This window comes from Corythoichthys intestinalis, chromosome 7 (genome assembly GCF_030265065.1).
Source record: "Corythoichthys intestinalis isolate RoL2023-P3 chromosome 7, ASM3026506v1, whole genome shotgun sequence".
NCBI lineage: Eukaryota > Metazoa > Chordata > Actinopteri > Syngnathiformes > Syngnathidae > Corythoichthys > Corythoichthys intestinalis.
This window is the reverse complement of record NC_080401.1, coordinates 24,568,369-24,593,053: the sequence shown is the minus strand read 5'-3', so window position 1 is coordinate 24,593,053 and position 24,685 is coordinate 24,568,369. Positions and strand designations below refer to the sequence as shown.

At 38.9% G+C, this 24,685-nt stretch overlaps 1 protein-coding gene across 2 annotated transcripts in view; it reads left to right on the top strand.

The window, feature by feature from the left end:
- The window catches only part of dennd1b (DENN/MADD domain containing 1B), a 252,123-nt gene that overhangs the window by 168,926 nt on the left and 58,512 nt on the right, over positions 1 to 24,685 (top strand). For both annotated transcript variants that reach the window (XM_057840683.1, XM_057840682.1), the window contains 4 exons: positions 7,044 to 7,134; positions 13,625 to 13,665; positions 20,405 to 20,440; positions 23,645 to 23,701. In XM_057840683.1, the coding sequence (XP_057696666.1) occupies positions 7,044 to 7,134; positions 13,625 to 13,665; positions 20,405 to 20,440; positions 23,645 to 23,701 (225 nt within the window). The remainder of the gene's footprint in view (positions 1 to 7,043; positions 7,135 to 13,624; positions 13,666 to 20,404; positions 20,441 to 23,644; positions 23,702 to 24,685) is intronic.

Sequence of the window (24,685 nt, the reverse complement as noted above, 5' to 3'; positions counted from 1 at the left end):
CCAGAAACATGTATTATACATCATTGTTCTGTCCTCGTCAAGTAAACCCAGTTAAATGTTAAATGGTTATACAATATGTATATCATATATATATAGGTATATGTATATATATATATATATATATGTATATATATATATACACACAGTGCCTTGCAAAAGTATTCGGCCCCCTTGAACCTTGCAACCTTTTGCCACATTTCAGGCTTCAAACATAAAGATATAAAATTTTAATTTTTTGTGAAGAATCAACAACAAGTGGGACACAATCGTGAAGTGGAACAAAATTTATTGGATAATTCAAACTTTTTTAACAAATAAAAAACTGAAAAGTGGGGCGTGCAATATTATTCGGCTCCCTTGCGTTAATACTTTGTAGCGCCACCTTTTGCTCCAATTACAGCTGCAAGTCGCTTGGGGTATGTTTCTATCAGTTTTGCACATCGAGAGACTGACATTCTTTCCCATTCTTCCTTGCAAAACAGCTCGAGCTCAGGGAGGTTGGATGGAGAGTGTTTGTGAACAGCAGTCTTCAGCTCTTTCCACAGATTCTCGATTGGATTCAGGTCTGGACTTTGACTTGGCCATTCTAACACCTGGATATGTTTATTTTTGAACCATTCCATTGTAGATTTGGCTTTATGTTTTGGATCATTGTCCTGTTGGAAGATAAATCTCCGTCCCAGTCTCAGGTCTTGTGCAGATACCAACAGGTTTTCTTCCAGAATGTTCCTGTATTTGGCTGCATCCATCTTCCCGTCAATTTTAACCATCTTCCCTGACCCTGCTGAAGAAAAGCAGGCCCAAACCATGATGCTGCCACCACCATGTTTGACAGTGGGGATGGTGTGTTCAGGGTGATGAGCTGTGTTGCTTTTACGCCAAACATATCGTTTTGCATTGTGGCCAAAAAGTTCAATTTTGGTTTCATCTGACCAGAACACCTTCTTCCACATGTTTGGTGTGTCTCCCAGGTGGCTTGTGGCAAACTTTAAACAAGACTTTTTATGGATATCTTTGAGAAATGGCTTTCTTCTTGCCACTCTTCCATAAAGGCCAGATTTGTGCAGTGTACGACTGATTGTTGTCCTATGGACAGACTCTCCCACCTCAGCTGTAGATCTCTGCAGTTCATCCAGAGTGATCATGGGCCTCTTGGCTGCATCTCTGATCAGTTTTCTCCTTGTTTGAGAAGAAAGTTTGGAAGGACGGCCGGGTCTTGGTAGATTTGCAGTGGTCTGATGCGCCTTCCATTTCAATATGATGGCTTGCACAGTGATCCTTGAGATGTTTAAAGCTTGGGAAATCTTTTTGTATCCAAATCCGGCTTTAAACTTCTCCACAACAGTATCTCGGACCTGCCTGGTGTGTTCCTTGGTTTTCATAATGCTCTCTGCACTTTAAACAGAACCCGGAGACTATCACAGAGCAGGTGCATTTATACGGAGACTTGATTACACACAGGTGGATTGTGTTTATCATCATCGGTCATTTAGGACAACATTGGATCATTCAGAGATCCTCACTGAACTTCTGGAGTGAGTTTGCTGCACTGAAAGTAAAGGGGCCGAATAATATTGCACGCCCCACTTTTCAGTTTTTTATTTGTTAAAAAAGTTTAAATTATCCAATAAATGTTGTTCCACTTCACGATTGTGTCCCACTTGTTCTTGATTCTTGACAAAAAAATTAAATTTCATATCTTTATGTTTGAAGCCTGAAATGTGGCGAAAGGTTGCAAGATTCAAGAGGGCCGAATACTTTTGCAAGGCACTGTATATATATATATATATATATATTTGCCTCATTTTCTTTTCGTTCCACTCAACTGGCACTCATCTTACCCAAGCAGCCCATCCATTTTTAGCACACATGAAGAATGTGAGGGAAAGTTTGATAGCATCAAAATGCTTTCCCTATCCGCACCACACACACACACAGACCCACATGCGCACACACAAGCACACAAACATACACATTCTGCTAGCAGATTCCTAAGTCAATGAACTCTCTTCCTGAGCATGATGACTCTAAAAACCACACACAGTTGATTTCAGTGCAGGAGGGACCATTGCCAGGAGCTTCTCTTCACACAACTTATGACCCATCAGTCATTAATCATCCATCAGCCTTAGAGTCCATCCCTTTTCTTTATTCATAAGTATTTTATGTCACTTCACAAGTTCATTACTTGTGAAAATTTACTTAGAATGCATAGAAGCAAATTAATGGATGAACCAATTGAAAGTTGTAACAGACATGAAAGAAAATGTACTGGATTTTAAGATCAGGTTCCGAGTTAAAAAAAAGAAAAAAAAGAGGTTGATTTCAGTGATCGATCAAACATGCAGGAAATTTAGCCTAACTATAGTTTGGCAGATGTCCAATGTTGATGGTTTTCAAGCCCTGTATTGCAATCCATTTCAGGTCAACTGTAAAAATGAAACGTGCGTGAAGAAAATGAGACATACACATATATTTAGAATACACTTCATATTCCTTTGTTCCCGAAATCCCATTAGCTTAATGCAAATATACAATAGAAGACACCATTATTACTAATGAAAATTAGCACTGTATCACCGTATTTAATTCTAAAAACAATGAATATTCACACCCATAAGCCTCGGGATTAATCAGGGAGAAGATATAGAAGATAACAACATTCAAAAACGATGCTCTATATCAGTGGTTCTTAACGGGGGTTCAATCGAACCCTCGGTGTTCGGTGAGTAAGTCACAGGGGTTCGGTGAAGGTTAAGAAACGCAGGGCCCTATTTTGTACACTGACTAAATCTAGGCAAAGTGGCATTGTAGACCAGGGTTTTGGACTGCTTTGCCCTCAATTTACAGGCTTTATTCCATTTCTTTCAACTGCTAGCCCTCTCTCTATCTAATAGGAGGAGAAATATGTTTGCTCGGTGGAAGGTTGACTCGCACTCGGTCTGAGAAAGTATAACAGACCAACAGACGCCATGAACTGCGTGGATAATTTAAGAAAAACATTTGTGTCATTTTACGTCATGAAAATAGTACGTGATGCAAGAATGTGACAGTGAAATGAGAATGTAGACATATAAACAAAAAGAACAGACTGGGTTTCATTTAATTTACCAACGTGAAAATCAACAGCAAAAGGAAAAATTACTTGTTGTAAAGCAGAAATCTGAAGAAAAGAAAAAAAATTGAACAGGAATTCACTCAGATGTTAGCTCGCTAGGTTTTGAATTAGTAAAAAAATGGCTTTATTATAAAATGTGAGACTTGTGGGGTTTGGTACCTTTAGCAAGCTTAAGAACCTCTGCCAAAAAAAAGTTATAACAACTAAGTCTTATTGTTCTTCTACTATTCTCACTTTTGTGTGTGCTTCATTGTAATTGAGCACTGCCTCTTTCTGGCCAGCATTAGCAAACAATTTGGGGAGTTTTCATAAATTCCTTGCGTTATTGAGTAAGTTTGATAGAGTAAACTGAAATCAGTTTTGAATTTCACACTGGAAAATTATTTAAAAACAACTGTCAGACCTAACTCAACAAAAATTGTGTTCCCCAGTGTAGGGATGGGAATCGAAATCCGATTCCAATTCCGAACCGGTTCCTAGTGTTTCGAGGCCTCGACATCACAATGAAAAAGCCTTAACGATCCCTTTAAAGATTCCTAAAGACGTGTATTCATCATCACATGACGTGACGTGTCTTGTTGTCCAGACTCATCAAACTAGCATGGCGCCAAGTACCACTCGCTCCAAAGTTTGGCTACACTTCACCAGGAAAGAGGGTGAAAATGAAAGGTTACGATGTTTTAGCGCGAGCATTGCAGCCGTAAACATAACATTGACAGCACGTAGGTTCAAACGCTCAAAAGTGTGTCTTCACTTCACGAGGAAAATTTACAACTAGGGTTGTTCCGATCATGTTTTTTTGCTCTCGATCCGATCCCGATCGTTTTAGTTTGAGTATCTGCCGATCCCGATATTTCCCGATCCAATTGCTTTTTTTTGCTCCCGATTCAATATCAATTATTCCCGATAATTTTTCCCGATCATATAAATTTTGGCAATGCATTAAGAAAAAAATGAATAAAACTCGGACGAATATATACATTCAACATACAGTACATAAGTACTGTATTTGTTTATTATGACAATAAATCCTCAAGATGGCATTTACATTATTAACATTCTTTCTGTGAGAGGGATCCACGGATAGAAAGACTTGTGACTTTGTGTATTGTAACTAAATATTGCCATCTAGTGTATTTGTTGAGCTTTCAGTAAATGATACTGCAGGCATGCCCCAATGCATCATGGGAAGTGAAACCATTATGGGAAGTAAAACCATGACTGTGTGTCGTGCTACCAATGGATATATCTTCTCTGCTTTGGGAAATAACTTAAGGTGTTAAGACAAAGATCTATTGCTACCTTGCTTCCCCACATTGCTTCCCATGATATTTCTAATCACAGGGAGAGGGACTGCAAGGTATTAGCCTATTAAAGAAAGGCTTCAAAGGCTGCCAAAGTTCACTCTACTCATTTAGCACTGCCTTTTATCTCTCTAGAAAGATAGAACGGCGTCATTACATGTTGAACACGACAATGAGTGAGAGGATCGTGCAGCGTACATATTAATAATGTAAAAGTGACACATTTTATAATAAAATCAATTGCCGCCGTTATTGGGATATTTTTGATAACCCTATGCTAAACTAATGACACTGGATGAGTGTAAAATATAATTCTGTAACATTAAATACAATAAGAAAACGATTTATTAAAAAAATATATATATATTAAAAAAAGGCATGGCCGATATTTTTTTGCTGATTCCGATAATTTGAAAATGACGTGATCGGACCCAATCGATCGGCACATCTCTAATTACAACAAAGCGACTTGCAGTCATTGCAAGGTGGAGATAACTGCATCGGAAGGGAATACGACTACTTCCCTCACCGAGACGCTAAGGCTCAATCCAGGCTATACAGCTAGCTAAAATCCCAAATGACGATGCAGAAGACGTTGGTATAATTTGCTGACTTTATTCAACCAGCACTTGAAGAGTGAAACTAAAAATAGAAATGAAACAAATCAATTTCGTCCCCAATAACAAACAGGTTCGCATCAACGTAAATCAGCGATGTTTAGCTGCAAATACAGTAATGACACAAACAGTTACCATGCGTTCGCTAGCATTCGCACAGCGTTCAAACAACTACAAAACTGGATTTAAGTGTCCGATCGCGAGTGGAAACACACAACAACAACATAAAAGATGATACATACAGACGTTGCCTCTGTAGATATTTTACAAACATTAACAAAGAACGTAGGCTCGTAGCAGTGTTTTCCTCTCTCACTAACTTGCTCACTTGCCTGGATGCTTTGTAGCTGCACTTCTTCTTCAAGTGAGCGCGTTCTTCACGTGAGGAAGAGCAAGGGCGCCCTCACTTGAGCGTGAAAGCACCACAGAAACTAAAAGGCATGCATTTCAATATAATGGTAAATAATACACTTTAACACATATTGCCAAAGGCAGAACAACAACCTATATGCCAATATACACCGATATTTTTTAAATTTCTATTAGAAAAATGTTTCAGTAAAATGTTACACATTCTTGAGTATTTGCCACTTATTGCCATGGTTAACATTGAGGATTTGGGCCTCTTCTGACCTCGTTGTGAGTTTGTAAGGTTGTGACTTCGTATTAAACAAACTCGATACCAATCAAAACGTTTGTTCTTCTTTTTCCCCAAATTTGAATCGATAAGAGAATCGATAAAGAATCGAATCGTTAAGCAATATCGATAATGGAATCGGAATCATAAAAATCGTATCAATTTCCATCCGTACCCCAATGTTATGATTAAGAAGTGACGTAAGCATTCTGTTTATTTTATTTGTTCATTTTCTTTCGATATTTAAATGTTTATGTATTACCCTGCTGATAGCATTTCTTTTACTTTGTTTAGCTTGTTGATGAGCACTAAGATTGAATTTTTTTATTATTATTTTTTTTTGACATACTGATCTTTTGTTCCCTCTCGTTTTTTAAATCTTTGTTAGGTAGTTGAAATACGAATGGTTCGCGCTGACCAGTGTGTCTAATTAATCCCCACAGTGAGTCAGGTAATCAGCCCGAGTGAGATAAGTGGCAGCTTTTGCTTGGTGATGATTGGGGTTGATTATGTGCGCTAATTGGAGCAGCCAAGTAGCCGAGTAATCTCTCACCTCTCATTAAAACGATCTAATGATGAGTTTCCAGCCCATCTGACCGGTGGCTTGCTAGTTAGAAGGCAGTCCCAGAGGACACATGGCCAAAAACAACCTATGCTCCTGTTGCATGTTGGACACACTTGCAAAGATGAACACATTAGGGTTACACGAGGGATGAGCAATATGGCTTTAGAATAGAACACCCTTTTCAGCCCCCACCAAAAAAAAGTGGACTTCTTGTTTTAATTAATATAGACATGTTTACAACACGGATAAGGTGGTCATTTAAATGCAACTCTTTGACATTCTTTCAATTGAATACATGTACCAAAAACATTCTGACATTCTTTCCCCTATATCAACCATTTACATTTGTCATTGGAAAGTGTGCCATCTCTCCTTATTTGAAGGTTATGGTCTATAAAAAACTCATGTTAGGCATTTATACACTTTGATGGTGAGGGTGTATATCTTTTACTTGCATATCACACGCATTTGTGGAGTTTCCTGAAATGTGTACTGTCTTGGCTGTTAACTTCATATTTACGAGATGGTGTTTTACGTGTTAAAAAGAGCGGAAATGAAACTTCCTCATGTCTCAGACACTGTTCTGCATGCAGTCTGGTGCAATGATCCCTCACCTGCTCTACATTACCCAATCCCTATTACCTGCAAACCACCTAATCTTTGGTTCCGTCCGCCAAGATTAATAACAACCCAGTGTTTCCCCAGTGATTGACTCTGCGCGCATGTGGTTGTATATCACTTTAAGTGTGTACCTGCCCCTCCTCCTCTCCCTTAATAAAGCAGTTGGAATTTATGTTTGCAGTTCATCGACGGACGGCTGGCCAAATTGAACGCAGGCCGTGGCTTCAGCGACGTGTTTGAAGAAGAGATCACAGAGGGGGGGTTCTGTGGAAGTGAGTTGTGGCGGACCTGTCTATCAATTAGTCACTTCAGATTAACTTGCCATATTTCAGGCAATGCACAAGTTTTTGTCCTCAAGTAAAAAGGTGCTGAATGAAACCACGCGTGTTAAAGTTATTCAGGGGTGTATTTTGACATGAAAACTTGAAACACTGCATGCAAAGAATTGATGAGTTACCTTGTACTATTGGATTGTAATTATTATTGACATGAAAGGCAACATCGAGCTTTGAAAAAATCCTTGAAGTGACACTGAAATGCTCCCATGTTTGAAGTAAAGCATCGCCTTTTCAAATTGCATTCGATATTTTTATATTTGACATGCACCTATGTGATAAAAAGGTTATATTAGATTTGATTGGCTATGGGAAAAACAATTGAATTTGGTTTGTCAGCAGTGACAATTATGACAATATATAAGACGGAAGCAAATCCTAAAGGAATTGTCTTGCATACACATGTTTTTGCTTGTTACATCACAACATAGTTTTTGCGACACGTTTTGGCCATTTTCAGCCTGGTTTTACTTCGAATTTTTTCTTTAAAAACACTCTATAAACAACCTTAGCTTTTCTTCCCTGTAGACATACATTAAATAATACGTATGATTAAATGTTTAAACCGTCCTGTCCGGAAAATATAGTACATATGTGTAAATAATAGCTTTTTGTGAGGAACAACACTGAGGCATGTTTATACCGCAGGTCTTAATACACAATTCCGATTTTTTCGTCATATCTGTTTTTGGGCGTGCCCGTTCAGACTGCCTTTGTCTATTGAGCCTGTTCAAGTATCACACATGCGCACTAATTCGCAGCCCGAGAGCAAACTGACCCGCATGCGCAGGAGCATCAAAACAAATGACACACATACATCCCCGACTCCCGGCCGTGTACCGTAATTTTTGCACTATAAGGCGCACCTGACTATAAGCCGCCACCCACCAAATTTGCACGAAAACAGCATTTGCTCATCAATCAGCCGCTCTGGATCATAAGCTGCAGCTGTCCTCACTGTATTATGGGATATTTACACCAAAAGATATTAACCGGAAACACTTTATTTCACAGCGGCATCATACAACTGTCATAAGACCAAATGAACCACGATGGGGGACCGCACGCTACACGTCACTTCCGCTCATTAATATTTATGACGTTAGCTAATGTGACTCTGCTGTTAGCTAAGGGAGGACAAGTTTCTGTTAGTCCCCAATAGGAAATGAGTGGAAATGGTGTACGAAGAAGATGTTTACAGAGCTAAACCTACCAATTCTATCCGAAAATGATGTCCCTGGTGCCAAATTCACTGGTAAAGATGTGGAAGAACATGCAAAAGTTCAGTTAAAGAGATGGCTTGAGTGTCGACGGCTGAAAAAGAAGGAAAAAATGAGCCGACCTAAGGTTACCCTTAGCTTTTTTATCGACACCTTTTTCTTACGCCACTGACAATGACATTTTCCCGTTTCAACAATCTATCCTTTTACCACCATAAGCCCTGTCTCTATCATCTGGTTGTCTTACGTCTCTGACCGTTCTTTTCGGGGTCAATTGACATTGCTGTTTTTGTGTAGCGATCGCAAATGGTACTCGTTGACAGCCAACGAAAACTTTTTATTTTTTCATTAATAACAAATCTTAATTCTATTTATTTAATTACACTTCCCCCTTACTAAAGTTGTTTCTATACAACAGAAAAGGTAACAACGGTGGCAGTCAGATACCACTTTAATTTTTTTTTCAGGTCATTCATTGTCAGACAGAAGCAGCACGGCAAACGTCACCCTAAAAAATAAGTCAAAATATTAAAATGGCTTACCTCTTGGCCCAAACAAAATGTTTACTACATATGAAATGTGAACGGCTTCAACTTGCTGTCGTTAAGCTGGTCTTTTAGATGTCCGCGCCGTAGTAGCATAGTAGCTCCATTCTTCACAGTTTTTGGTTCCGGGAGAGTATGAAGAAAACATCCTTTATTTGTTGTAATGTCTAGAGTCGTTTCTACAAGTTCCATAGTAGCAGTGAATAATCGGCATGTCTTTTTTGAAAGATTACCGGAGAAAGAAGGCCGAAACATAATGGTTTGCATGCGAGGGCGTGTATATAATGTCCCACTTCCGTTTTACAGTGCAACGTCACGGTCTAAAAATAGCCTGCGTGCGGTCCGCCATTGCTTCAAGAAACTTCATTTGGCCATCACTGCTCCCTTGAGGGTGACAATCTCTGCTGCCACCTGCTGTCAACACTGTTGTTGTCCAACATGGCTCCTAGCATGCATTGCAGCTACAGATGTAAATAATAATCAAAGTTCATATTATGTGCTAATTATTTCTTCAGTTACTGTTCAAGTTGCTTCATTATTTGCTGGTTTGCTGGTGTTTGGTAACACTTTATTTGACAGTGACGCCATAAGATTTTCATTAGACAATCATAATTATGTCATGACACGGTTAATGAATGTTTATAACATATCATTTAGTGTTATACGGCAACTTATCTCACTTTTGAATGGATGTAAAAGATCCAAGCTGGACATAAATGGAGTTAGTGTCTTAATTTGCCGGTTGACACTTAATGATATCCGTCATAAGTAGGGATGGGAATCGAAATCCGATTCCAATTCGGATCCGGTTCCGAGTGTTTCGAGGCCTCGACATCACAATGAAAAAACCTTAACGATCCCTTTAACGATTCCTAAAGACGCGTATTGCGTCGTGATGTGTGTTGTTGTCCAGACGCATCAAACTAGCATGGCGCCAAGAACCACTCGCTCCAAAGTTTGACTACACTTCACCAGGAAAGAGTGTGAAAATGAAAGGTTACGACGGGTAAGCACGAGCATTGCAGCCATAAACATAACAATGACAGCACGTAGGTTCAAACGCTCGAAAGTGTGTCTTCACTTCACGAGGAAAAATTACAACAAAGCGACTTGCAGTCATTGCAAGGTGGAGATAACTGCATCGGGAGGGAATACGACTGCGCTGTCCTCACAGAGATGCTAAGGCTCAGTCCTGGCTATACAGCTAGCTAAACTCCCAAATGACGATGCAGAAGACGTTGGTATAATTTGCTGACTTTATTCAACCATCACTTGAAGAGTGAAACTAAGAATAGAAATGAAACAAATCAATTTCGTCCCAATAACAAACAGGTTTGCATCAACGTAAATCAGCGATGATTAGCTGCTAATAACAGTAATAACAAATGGTTAGCATTCGTTCGCTAGCATTAGCACATCGTTCAAACCACTACACAACTGATTTAAGTGTGCGATCGCGAGTGGAAACACAACAACAACAACACAAAAGATGATACATACAGGCGTCCCCAAACTGCGGCCCGCGGCCCAAATACGGCCCGCCTCCGCATTTGGTCCGGCCATTTTGAATTTTTTTTTTTCTCAATCGTGTTATTTATTTCCTGGCCTTTTCCTTGAAGAATTCAGAGAGGGTTATTTGGTTATTATCTATTTAATTAATAATGTTTTTATTATTAATTATTATTATTATATTATTATATTATTTTTATTTTATTTACTTTCATTCCGTGAAGAATCCAGAAAGGGTTATTTGATTGTGGCTTTCTGAAAAACAATAATTTTTTTACATTTATGCACTTATGCAATCGTCACACTTTTTCTGTTACAAACTGACCCCGGCCCCTCATCAGAGAAGGGAAAAGTTATGTGGCCCTCACAGGAAAAAGTTTGGGGACCCCTGCTTTAACACATATTGCCAAAGGCAGAACAACAACCTATCTGCCAATATATACCAATATTTTTTATTTCTATTAGATAAATGTTTCAGTAAAATGTTACACATTCTTGTGTATTTGCCACTTATTGCCACAGTTAACATTGAGGCTTTGGGCCACTTTTGATCTCGTTGTGAGTTTGTAAGGTTGTGACTTCTGATTAAACAAACTCGATGCCAATCAAAACGTTTGTTCTTCTTTTTCCCCAAATTAGAATCGATAAGAGAATCAATAAAGAATCGAATCGTTAAGCAATATCGATAATGGAATCGGAATCGTAAAAATCCTATCAATTCCCATCCCTAGTCATAAGCATTCGGTAATGCGCTGATATGGCCATGTCATAACTATGATGGTCTTATGACAGTCTTATAACGTCACTGTCAAATAAAGTGTTACCTATTAACGCAAATAAATCAACAAATAACCCGCAAAATGAAGGAAAAAAGTTGCGGCTTATAGTCCGAAAATTATGGTAAACAATCTTGAAATATTGCTCATTTTGAGCAGAGAGAAAATCGAGCATTCTCGGGCTTATCCTCAACCCATTTTATTTTTTTATGACTCTTGTCAAGCCCGCCCCTTCGTCAAAAAATGCTTTCACGGTAGGCGCTAGCACTAATACACAGCTGCACTGCTAACATAGCGCCCTGTCTCTCTCGCTCTTTGCTGATGTAATTGCTGCATGAATTCCGATTTGGGGGGACTTGACAGTTCAGACCGCAGCCACATTCTGAAAAAATGTGTTTCAGATCAGATTTTAATCACATACAAAAGTGACCTTGATCGAATTTGAAATGGTCCACTTTTATGCTACTTTTCTCGTTCAGACCGTCATGTTCATGCCTCACTCGAGTCAGAAAAACACCAAAAAAAAATCGGATTCGTGCATTAAGACCTGCGGTATGAACCTAATCTAAGTCACAAAGCACCTATGAAGGGCTGATTTATCAATCTGATCTATTAATTTATTTAACCCATTCCTTTCCATATATGACATTTAAAGAAATAGCATTAATTGAGTGACTCTGAGTGTCACCATGTTATACACTGCTGGCCAAAAGTATTGGCACCCCTGCAATTCTGTGGTGCAATTCTCTAAGATAATGCTCAATTTCTCCCAGAAAATGATTGCAATTACAATGCTTTGGTCGTTATATCTTCATTTAGTTTGCTTGAAATGAAAAAACACAAAAGAGAATGGTACGCAAAACTCCCAAAAATGGGCTGGACAAAAATATTGGCACCTTTTGAAAAATCATGTGATGCTTCTTTAATTTGTGTAATGAACAGCACCTGTTACTTACCTGCGGCACATAACAGGTGGTGGCAATAACTAAATCACACTTGCAGCCAGTTAAAATGGGTTAAAGTTGACTCAACCTCTGTCTTGTGCATACCATATTGAGCATGGAGAAAAGAAAGAAGACCAAAGAACTGTCTGAGTACTTGCGAAGCAAAATTGTGAGGAAGCATACGCAATCTCAAGGCTACAAGTCCAACTCCAAAGATCTGAATCTTCCAGTGTCTACCTTGCGCATTGTCATCAATAAGTGTAAAGCCCAAGACACTGTGGCTGACCTTCCTAAGATGTGGACGGAAAAGAAAAATTGAGGAGAGATTTCAACGAAAGATTGTTCGGATGGTGGATAAAGAACCTCGACTAACATCCAAACATGTTCAAGCTGTCCTGCAGCCCGAGGGTACACCAGTGTCAACCTGTACTATCCGTCGGCGTCTGAATTAAAAGGGACTCTATGGTAGCATACCCAGGAAGACCCCACTTCTGACCGAGAGACATAAAAAAGCCAGGCTGGAGTTTGCCAAAACGTACCTGGGAAGCCAAAAACGTTTTGGAAGAATGTTCTCTGGTCAGATGAGACAAAAGTAGAGTATTTTGGGAAAATGCATCAACATAGAGTTGACAGGGAAAAAAACAAGGCCTTTAAAGAAAAGAAAACGGTCCCCACAGTCAAAAATGGCGGCAGTTCCCTGATGTTTTGGGATTGCTTTGCTGCCTCTGGCACTGCACTGCTTGACTGTGTGCATATGGCATTATGAAGTCTGTAGACTACCAAAAAATTTTGCAGCATAATGTAGGGCCCAGTTTGAGAAAGCTGGGTCTCCCTCAGAGGTCATGGGTCTTCCAGCAGGACAATGGCCCAAAACACCCTTGAAAAAGCAATAGAAAATGGTTTGAAAGAAAGCACTGGAGACTTCTAAAGTGGCCAGCAATGAGTCCAGACCTGAATCCCATAGAACACCTGTGGAGAGATCTGAAAATGGCAGTTTGGAGAAGGCACCCTTTAAATCTCAGAGACTTGGAGCAGCTGGCCAAAGAACAATGGCCTAAAATTCCAACAGAGCCTTGTAAGAAACTCATTGATGGATACCGGAAGTGGTTGTTTGCAGTTATTTTGTTTAAAGGTTATGCTACCAAATATTAGGCTGAGGGTGCCAATACTTTTGTCTGTCCTTTTTTTGGAGTTTTGTGTGAAATGACAATGATTTAACTTTTTTTCATTTTCTTTTGTGTTTTTTCAATGCAAGCAAAATGAATGAAGATATTACTACCAAAGCATTTGTAATTGCAATCATTTTCTGGGAGAAATAGAGCATTATCTGACAGAATTGCAGGGGTTTCAGTACTTTTGGCCAGCAGTGTACATATTTAACATTGCTATGAAATTCACAATGAATCATTCATATACTTTTAATATTTCCTCAGGTAATGCTAAGTCCTATCAGCAGTGGATGCACACCGTCAAGGTATTTGAAATTGCTTTCATGCCATATCTGTCGATATACTGTATATATACATAGTTAAATCTCGCCTTTCACTCCATTTTTCATAAAGATAATTAGGAGTGAGACTGACACAATTCTGGGCTCTTAGAAAATGGGCAGCTCGGAGGTCTGGGTGCAGCTGCAGTGCATTTAGGGTGTGTGAAGTGACGCGTGCAGCCGGACAGTGGAGACAGAAGTGATTTGACATGACAAGACGTCCACGGATATGACGTGTTGATCTGGCAGCAAACATTGGCGTTACTGCGTTAAACCAAGCCAGAAACATAGATCCCCTTCTTTCTTCATCACTCTTTTTCTTGCTGTCTGTCTCTCTTTATCTCCCTCCCTCGTTTCATCTCTGTCACAGACCCCCCCACACACACCTCCCAATCCAAGCTCTGTCTCTTCCTCTCACTCACTACACTGACTGTCTCTAGCTCTCCCCCCGCTGTCAGCTGAGGCTGAATTAGTTCTCTAGAGTGCTCTTCAAAGGTTTGTTAAAGTTCACATTTCCTGACTGACAGGGATCTATAAGAGAGGCCTTCACCTCAGGCCCCCTCCTTCTTCCCGTCTCCCTCTTCTGCCGACTTCTGAAACACTTCCATTTTCTCTATTTAGCTGTTTAGCCAACGCTTTGTGCTTTTACCCGAGACCTAAAGGGAGCACCAACGAGACGACAAAAGAATTAGGAAAGGCGCCGGAGAAGACGGGCTAAGAAAGATATTGGCTTCCAAAATGTCAGTCTGATGGCCTCAAAGTGAATATCAATCAAGTGATGTCCCTTCCATCCGCTGCTTCTAAATAAAAACCACCATAATGCCTTGAAACGTGAGCTTTATGCAGTGATTGATACTTTGCCAAGTGTCACCAGTGGTACTCTGAAGTTGTACCGCGATGCTATTTACAGCTGCTCACTATTGAGAATCATAGGATGAGAAGAAATCATTTGTTTTAAATAACTGGAATAAAGGCATGTAACAACTTTTAAATGATGGAAGTAAATGCATGTAACAACACTAAAACATGAAGTATACAAATATTGTGTTCAACTGAAAGTCAGTAAAACTTGGCACGCCACCATCAATAGAACATTGAAAGTCTTCGCACAAAAAACAAAAATTATACCTACTGTATACACTGTACATATATATACGCACACATATGTAGTTACTCATCATTGCAAGTGCCTTGGCTCATCTGCCATTAATAGGCACTACAGTCCCCATGGCAACGCCATAGACATATGTTCTGCTTAACGCAAGCCGAGTACCAGCATGACTTATACAGGTTTTACTTTTTTCTAAAATCACATTATATATATAGTATATACTGTAGTTGTTTTCATGCTACACATTTCTAATTTGCATTACTACACCATCATCTTTTAATTTTTAGCCATGGGTGCTTAATTTATGTATGTTTAAATATATGTATGTGTATGCATTTATAAATTATTTATTTATATATGTAATATACCGCTGGATTTTTAGGGATTTTACGGGTGAAACATGGTAATGTAGCAAGGGTCGCGATGCAGAAATTGCAGACTTCAAGGAGTAATCGAGATTTTCATATGTTTACCCTTTTTAAACGTTTTGTTTTTTTCCAATTTTTCTTTGTTTGGATCGCTTATTTATCATCTAAAACAGACATGTCCAAAGTCCGTCCCGGGGGCCAAATGCGGCCCCTGGTCAAATTTCATCCGGCCCCCAGCCTCTGCCATAAAATCAATAACGTCTGGCCCGCACACAGACTTAATAAATTGGTCAGCACTACTGCTACCATCATATGAAGTAGCTTACACATCAAATGCTGCTCCTCATTTACCCACTAAAAGGCAGCAGCACACTAAGCAGCATTACCCCATGTGACCCTTAACTCCCAATTTTCTAAAATGGTGACAACACAAAAAAGAAAGTTGACTGCAACGGCCGACGCTTCAGGGATACGTGGAAATTGGACTATTTCTTCACTAAAATACGCAACAACTGTGTCTGCCTCATTTGCAAAGAGACAGTCGCTGTTTTTAAAGGGTTCAATGTGAGGCGATATTACCAAACAAGAGACGCGGACATGTACAACATGATTACAGGGAAGATACGTAGCGAGAAATTAAAGCAACTTGAAGCTAGTTTAATTTCACAGCAGCAGTATTTCGCAAGATTCCGAGAATCGAAAGAGAACGCCACAAAGGCTAGTTGCGAGATTGTTGATATTATTAATTTTAAAAAATAATAAAGCAAATCTGACACACAGAATGGCTTGCTAAAATTTTCTTAAATATATTGTTCTACGTAAAGGACGTCAACAAAGGTCAGCCCCCCACATTTTTACCACACCAAATCTGGCCCCCTTTGCAAAAAGTTTGGACACCCCTGATTTAAAATTTTGGGTAAAATGCGACAGTAACGAAAAAAATACAACTAAGCGATAGTTATGAGGTATATATCCGTCACTTTTTTACTGACGCCAATTTTTCCATTAAGAAATAATTTGTTTAAAAGTTTTAAAATATGCAAGTGAATAATTTTTTAAAGTCATTTTAAAGTCATTTTTTTGTTAGACACCAATTAAAGATTCTAAGCTAAAAATGACAGCCATTTCTAATGATAAATAGAATTAATTACCTTCGTTTTATGGCTGGGTTGAAACAAAAGCGGTTGCGCGACGTCTGTAAACGGGGGTTTCCAGGGTAAAACGGACAAATTGAAAATAGTTCGGGAACTTATTGCGTCCTGGATCTGCTAAGGCAGCATATAGACATATTGTTCTATCAAACACAACAGTTCTTTTGGTTTAAAATACAGCAGTTTATTTTAAAGAGGGGTGCAAGAGCAGAATCTGCTTTTTCAGCCTTGTCTGTTTTCCGCCATATATAAGGCCTCCACAATATATTGTTTAAAATCGCCGTCGCAATGTGTGCATGCGCAATAGTCCCATCGCAAGACATGCAATTCTTTTATTTATTTATTTTTTTTTAAACGCAAACTTTTGTTTTGCTTCATAAAAGCAGCAAGCTTTTATACTTTTACACAGGAGAAATCTTGTTGCGCCAAGTTGTTGTATTTATTTTCCGCATAGTCAAGGCCTTTTTCAACCCGCCCTCCAAAGGCGCTGACGTCAGACGTACAGTGTTCTGCAGAGTTTACAGCAGACATGTCCAAAGTCCGACCCGGGCGCCAAATGCAGCCCGTGGTCAAATTTCATCCGGCCCCCAGCCTTTGTTATAAAATCAATAACGTCTGGCCCACACACAGACTTAATAGACTGGTCAGCAGTACTGCTACCAGCATATAAAGTATCTTACACACTAAATGCTGCTCCTTATTTACCCTCGAAAAGGCAGCAGCACTCTAAGCAACATTACCCCGTGTGACCCTTTACTCCCAATTTTCTAAAATGGCGACAATCAACAAAAAAAGAAAGTTGACTGCGACGGCTTCAAGGATAGGTGGAAATTGGATGTATTTCTTCACTAAAATATGCAACTGTCTGCCTTATTTGCAAAGAGACAGTCGATGTTTTTAAAGAGTTCAATGTGAGGCGATATTACTGAACAAGACACGCTGACATGTACGACACGATTACAGGCAAGATACGTAGCGAGAAATTGAAGCAACTTAAAGCTAGTTTAATTTCACAGCAGCAGTATTTCGCAAGAGCCCGAGTCGTAAGAGAACGCCACAAAGGCTAGTTGCGAGATTGTCGAAAATATTAATAAAAGAAATAATAATAAAGCAAATGTGACGCACTGAATGGCTTTCAAAAATGTGCTTAAATATATTGTTCTACATAAAAGACGCCAGCCAAGGTCGGGCCCCCACATTTTTACCACACCAAATCTGGCCCCCTTTGCATAAAGTTTGGACAACCCTGGTTTGTAGCCAAACTACTTTTATTGTTGTTGTTATGCTACGCTTTTACATGTTATACAATGCTTTCACAGTACATGGCCTCTTGGCTCCCTTTGAAATATAGCAATCTTCATCCTTCTTAGATGAACCCCCGTTGCCTGGATAAAATGTTATTATATGAATACAATGTGGCCATGGTGAACCAACCAAATGGAGCCATTTCAGTCATCTGGTGAAAATTCTTCTAGTTTTAATATCGCAATATGTATCGCAACATATCGCGAACCCCAAAAAGTCACAATATCCATTTTTTACAATATCGTTCAACCCAATCACGTTAAAATATTTGACGCAATTAACGCAGATGCCCCGCTCAGACAAATTTAAATGACAGTCCAGTGAAACGCTCACTTGTTAATTGTGTTTTATGGAGTTTTGCCGCCCTCTGCTGGCGCTTGGGTGCGACTGATTTTATAGGCTTCAGCACCCATGAGCATTGTGTAAGTAATTATTGACATCAACAATGTCGGGCTACTAGTTTATTTTTCGATTGACAATTTTACAAATTTTATTAAAACGAAAACATTAAGAAGGGTTTTAATATAAAATTTCTATAACTTGTACTAACATTTTTCTTTTAAGAACTACAAGTCTTTCTATCCATGGATCGCTTTAACAGAATGTTAATAATGTTAATGCCATCTTGTTGATTTATTGTTATAATAATCCATAGATTGCTTTAACAGAATGTTAATAATGTTAATGCCATCTTGTTGATTTATTGTTATAATAAACAAATGCAGTCCTTATGTACCGTATGTTGAATGTATATATCCATCTTGTGTCTTTCCATTCCAACAATAATTTACAGAAAAATATGGCATATTTTATAGATGGTCTGAATTGTGATTGTGATTAATTACGATTAATTAATTTTTAAGCTGTAATTAACTCGATTAAAAATTTTAATCGTTTGACAGCCCTAATATATATATATATGTATATATATATATATATATATATATATATATATATATATATATATATATATATATATATATATGGAAAATGAATGAATGAATGAATATACAGTATATATATATATATATATATATATATATATATATATATATATATATATATATATATATATATATATATATATATATACAGTGCCTTGCAAAAGTATTCGGCCCCCTTGAATCTTGCAACCTTTCGCCACATTTCAGGCTTCAAACATAATGATATGAAATTTTATTTTTTTGTCAAGAATCAACAACAAGTGGGACACAAACGTGAAGTGGAACAACATTTATTGGATAATTTAAACTTATTTAACAAATAAAAAACTGAAAAGTGGGGCGTGCAATATTATTCGGCCCCTTTACTTTCAGTGCAGCAAACTCACTCCAGAAGTTCAGTGAGGATCTCTGAATGATCCAATGTTGTCCTAAATGACCGATGATGGTAAACAGAATCCACCTGTGTGTAATCAAGTCTCAGTATAAATGCACCTGCTCTGTGATAGTCTCAGGGTTATGTTTAAAGTGCAGAGAGCATTATGAAAACCAAGGAACACACCAGGCAGGTCCGAGATACTGTTGTGGAGAAGTTTAAAGCCGGATTTGGATACAAAAAGATTTCTCAAGCTTTAAACATCTCAAGGAGCACTGTGCAAGCCATCATATTGAAATGGAAGGAGCATCAGACGACTGCAAATCTACCAAGACCCGGCCGTCCTTCCAAACTTTCTTCTCAAACAAGGAGAAAACTGATCAGAGATGCAGCCAAGAGGCCCATGATCACTCTGGATGAACTGCAGAGATCTACAGCTGAGGTGGGAGAGTCTGTCCACAGGACAACAATCAGTCGTACACTGCACAGATCTGGCCTTTATGGAAGAGTGGCAAGAAGAAAGCCATTTCTCAAAGATATCCATAAAAAGTCTCGTTTAAAGTTTGCCACAAGCCACCTGGGAGACACACCAAACATGTGGAAGAAGGTGCTCTGGTCAGATGAAGCCAAAATTGAACTTTTTGGCCACAATGCAAAACGATATGTTTGGCGTAAAAGCAACACAGCTCATCACCCTGAACACACCATCCCCACTGTCAAACATGGTGGTGGCAGCATCATGGTTTGGGCCTGCTTTTCTTCAGCAGGGACAGGGAAGATGGTTAAAATTGACGGGAAGATGGATGCAGCCAAATACAGGAACATTCTGGAAGAAAACCTGTTGGTATCTGCACAAGACCTGAGACTGGGACGGAGATTTATCTTCCAACAGGACAATGATCCAAAACATAAAGCCAAATCTACAATGGAATGGTTCAAAAATAAACGTATCCAGGTGTTTGAATGGCCAAGTCAAAGTCCAGACCTGAATCCAATCGAGAATCTGTGGAAAGAGCTGAAGACTGCTGTTCACAAACACTCTCCATCCAACCTCCCTGAGCTCGAGCTGTTTTGCAAGGAAGAATGGGCAAGAATGTCAGTCTCTCGATGTGCAAAACTGATAGAAACATACCCCAAGCGACTTGCAGCTGTAATTGGAGCAAAAGGTGGCGCTACAAAGTATTAACGCAAGGGGGCCGAATAATATTGCACGCCCCACTTTTCAGTTTTTTATTTGTTAAAAAAGTTTAAATTATCCAATAAATTTTGTTCCACTTCACGATTGTGTCCCACTTGTTGTTGATTCTTGACAAAAAATTAAAATTTCATGTCTTTATGTTTGAAGCCTGAAATGTGGCGAAAGGTTGCAAGGTTCAAGGGGGCCGAATACTTTTGCAAGGCACTGTATATATATATATATATATATATAATTTTAATGAATGAATTAATTCTGATTTCTGTTTTTTCTACAGCGAGGCGGAGCGCTCTTCAATACAGCAGTGACAAAGGTGAAGCTCTTGCGCAAATCCATGTTTATTATGTTCACATATAAACATACAAAAGTATGCAAAAGTTTGGACGCCCCTGATAATTCTTAGGATTTTCTTTTGTAGCTCACTGATTGTTTGGAACAAAAATATCTTGTTAAAATATTCAGACCCTGCGCAACTTACACTTCGTCACTGACTCTGGAACATTGTTTGCAATAATCTGTTGGTATTGACTGTAATCACGCTGGCTTCAACTTTTATAAGATTGCCAGTGCCAGGTCTGGGGACACAGCCTCATAGCATGATAGAACCACCTCCAAATTTTTACTGTAGGTAGCTAGTGTTTGTCTTGGAATGCTGTGTTCTTCATACGCCATGCGTACCGCCCCTTGTTATGCCCAAATAACTAAATTTTCGTGTCATCAGTCCACAGAACCACAGAATCCAAAATGAGGCTGGTTTATCAAAATATGATTTGGCATACTTCAAGCGACTCTGTTTGTGGCATGTGCGCAGAAAAGAATTTTTCTGCATTCCTCTCCCATACAGCATCTTGTTGTGCAAACAATGCTGATCATGTTGTAGGCCTTTGGAGCTGGTCTGTTGGTTCAGTTTGACTTTTCTTACCATCCTTCGCCTCTGTTTATACGAGATTTTACTTGGCCTGCCACTACGGACCTTAACTTGAACTCTGCCTGTGGTCTTCTATTTCCTTACTATGTTCCTGACAGTTGAAACTAACAGCTGAAATTTTTGTAACAGCTTTTTGTATCTTTCTCCTACTCTATAATGTTGAATAATCTTTTCTTGCAGATCATAGGAGGAGAACAATTTGCAATTTGCCACCTTAAGTACACGTTCTCATGACAGGCTTTTCCTGTGTATGTTGGTCAACGTCAGTCAGCTTATCAAACAAATTTTGAGTTCCAAAAATGAGTACTAAAGATTTTCTCATAAATACAAACACAAGGGTGCCCAAATTCATGCACCAGCCTATTTTTGTATAAATAAGTAATACGCACTTTCTGTTGATCCTATAAACTTAATTCCGCTTCTTAAATATTACTGTGCTTATCTGCTATATGATATATGTAACTGAAATATTCAATCTGAACGATCAGTGATTTACAAAGGGAAAATCCTAAAAATTATCAGGGGCACCTTAACTTTTGCATTCCACTGTATATCCCCCTACAGCAGTGGTCTCCAACCCGGTCCTCAAAAGCCCGCTGTGGGTGCAGGATTTCATTCCAACTAGACAAATGACAACAATTTTTCACCAATCCAGTATTTTATAAGTGCAGTCAGTTGATTGCAGTCAGGTGCTGCTTGTTTTAGCAGAAACCTCATTGGTTCAACTGTCTATGCTGGATCGGCAGACACAAAAACAAAGACCTACAGTAGGGCTTTGAAGACAGAGTTGGAGACCACTCCCCTACACTACATTATTGTTTCTCAAAGTGTGGTCCAAGGACCAACAATAGTAGGCAGGCTCATTCTTGGGTTGCACAAAATATTGACTGAATAAAATGTTCAAAAGATCTTTTTTTTTTTTTTTTTTTAAATCAATCAAATACAGTGCATTTACTAAGTACATCTCAATTTTATTCAGCTTCGACTACAAAAGATTCACACGTTTTTCAGTAGTCTTGCACCGATACCATTTCTTGCTGGCAGCCATCATGGGTAGGGCAGCCAGCAGTTGGAAACTAGATCTCGAAAAGTGCGTACTGCACAGCATCGGCACGTTATTTTTTAGTAGTGCCCGACGTCATTTTAGTACCACATCGGTACCAAAATTACACTTGTTTTCGAACTGCTTCTGTCAAATATGTAAGAACAACGTCTATGGGTATGGGTAATATTAAGCACAGTGTTAATGTTCAAACTGTCAGTTATTATATAAATGTAAATATAAATGTGTTTCAATAAAAATGTTGAGCCTACTACACTACTGTTTTTCAATACTTGCCATCATGGTGGTACTCTGAAAGCCAAGTTTTTTTTAAGGGGTACTTGCTGTAAAATGTTTAAATGTTCAAAAACCATAGTCCTACAGTAAATAAGTATACAGTGAGGAGCAGAAGTATTTGTGCCCCTTGTAATTTTGCAAGTTCACCCACTTAGAAAATAAGTAGAGGTCTGACATTTCAATCATAGGTGCATTTCCACCTATGGAGACATACTAGTAATCTAAAACAAAAATTCAGGACTCATACTGTATGATTTTTCAATAATTTATTTGTAATTTATTGGGGTTCATAAGTACTTGTACCCTGAGAAAATCAATGCTAATATATGGTGCAGAAGTCTTTGTTTGTAATTACAGAGATCAGATGCCTTCTGTAGTTTTTCACCAGGTTTTCCTGTATAGAAACAGGGATTTTGGCCCATTCCTTCACACAAATCTTCTCTATATCTGTCAGGTTCCAGGACTGTCATTGAGAAACACAAAGTTTCAGCTTCATCCAAAAATTTTCTATTGGATTGAGGTCTGGAGACCGGCATGGCCACTCCAGAACCTGACATGCTTTATACGCAGCCACTCCTTAGTCAGCTTGGCTTTGTGCTTCGGATCATTGTCATGTTAGAAGATCTAACTACTACTCATCTTTAAGTCGCTGAATGAGGGAAGGAGGTTGTGGCTCAAAATCTGACGATACATTTCACCATTCATCCTCTGCTTTATACAGTACAGTCGTCCTGTCCCCTTTGCTGAAAAGCAGCCCCAAAGTATGAAGTTTCTACCCCCGTCTTCACAGTGGGGATGGTGTTCTTGGGATTCAACACACCATTATTTTTCTTCCAAACACGACGAGTAAAGTTTGCACCAAAAAGTTCTATTTTGGTCTCATTTGACCACATGACTTTCTCCTCTGCCCCTCTGCATCATTCAGATAATCCATGGCAGATTTCAGACCTCTACCTATTTTCTAAGTGGGTGAACTTGCAAAATCACAAGGGTTGCAAATACTTATGCTCCTCACTGTCAATGGCAGATGAATATGTTTTCGACAGAGGAAAATATATTGACTGCATTGTAGATGAAATTCGAAACATTTGACCAGCGTTATCCTAAAAACTGTAAAATATCTGCTGTTTAAGGTTGTTTGTAATGGTTAGGATCTCATATGTGATCATGTGCTATTACCTATAAAGTCACTACACGTTTCTGTATATTTTTTCTATTCATAATTAAAGTGTATGTGTGTTTACTCACAGGCCAAAAGTCATGCAAAGAGAGGCATCCGAGACATTAAGGGACGACTTAAAGCACGGGTGAGCAACAGCACTAACCTTCGCATTGACCTGTGGCATGCATACACACCCATACACACAAGGCTGCTAAGAGGCATCCGGACACGTACGCCCCTCAAAGCAACAGGCGGGAAGGCTGCTTTACATGGAGCGTGCGATTCTTGTGCAGGACTCCTTAATGACTGCTGAAGCCCGCTCAGCGCTTTGTTCATGCCTGTACATTTTTAACCAACGCCCCTCTGGCTATGGCTTGTCATGTCACCCCAACCCCAACCCCCTTTCTCCTTTATTGTCTGCATATTTCATCAGCGAGCCTGTGATTCCCTCAAAGCTAATGTAACGAGGTGTATGTTTCCATAAGGCTGCTGAATTTGATGAGCCAAAAGCAGTTTGATCTGTCAATGGAGCACTGATTATGAGCAACATGAGCAAGATGCAGGCCTCTGTAAAATCTGCTTATCTACAAATATACTTGCACAGCCAGATTGGCAAATAAAAATACAGAAATCCCTTTAATTTCTAAGATTTAAGAGGAACACATTTCCTCTGTTTATAGAAGTCGCCAACATGAATTCAGTTTTCTTTTGACTTTGCTGCCAACTGCGGACAATAGAGGTCATACGCTTGCTGAAAATGAAAGTGAAGAGCCATGAAATAAAAACAGAATAGGCGTAAGGAAATGTAGCGTACATTTCGGAATATAAACTGCTAGTCTTTAAGCCAATGTGGCGCCGCCTTATCACTACAAAGAGCTTTTTACGTTGAAAATTCGGTAACACTTTACAATAAGGGTCCCTTAATTAACATTAGTTAATGCATTTTTAGACAATAACTAATGTTTAAGTAACATTACAATAATTCATATAATTGCTTATCTAACATTTATTAATATATTAATTAACATGAGTTAAAACATTAATTAATGCATTAGTTAATGCATAGCCAGACAGTAACTAATGGTTTGGTAAAATAAAATACAAAATATATGGGCCTATAAAGGGTTAG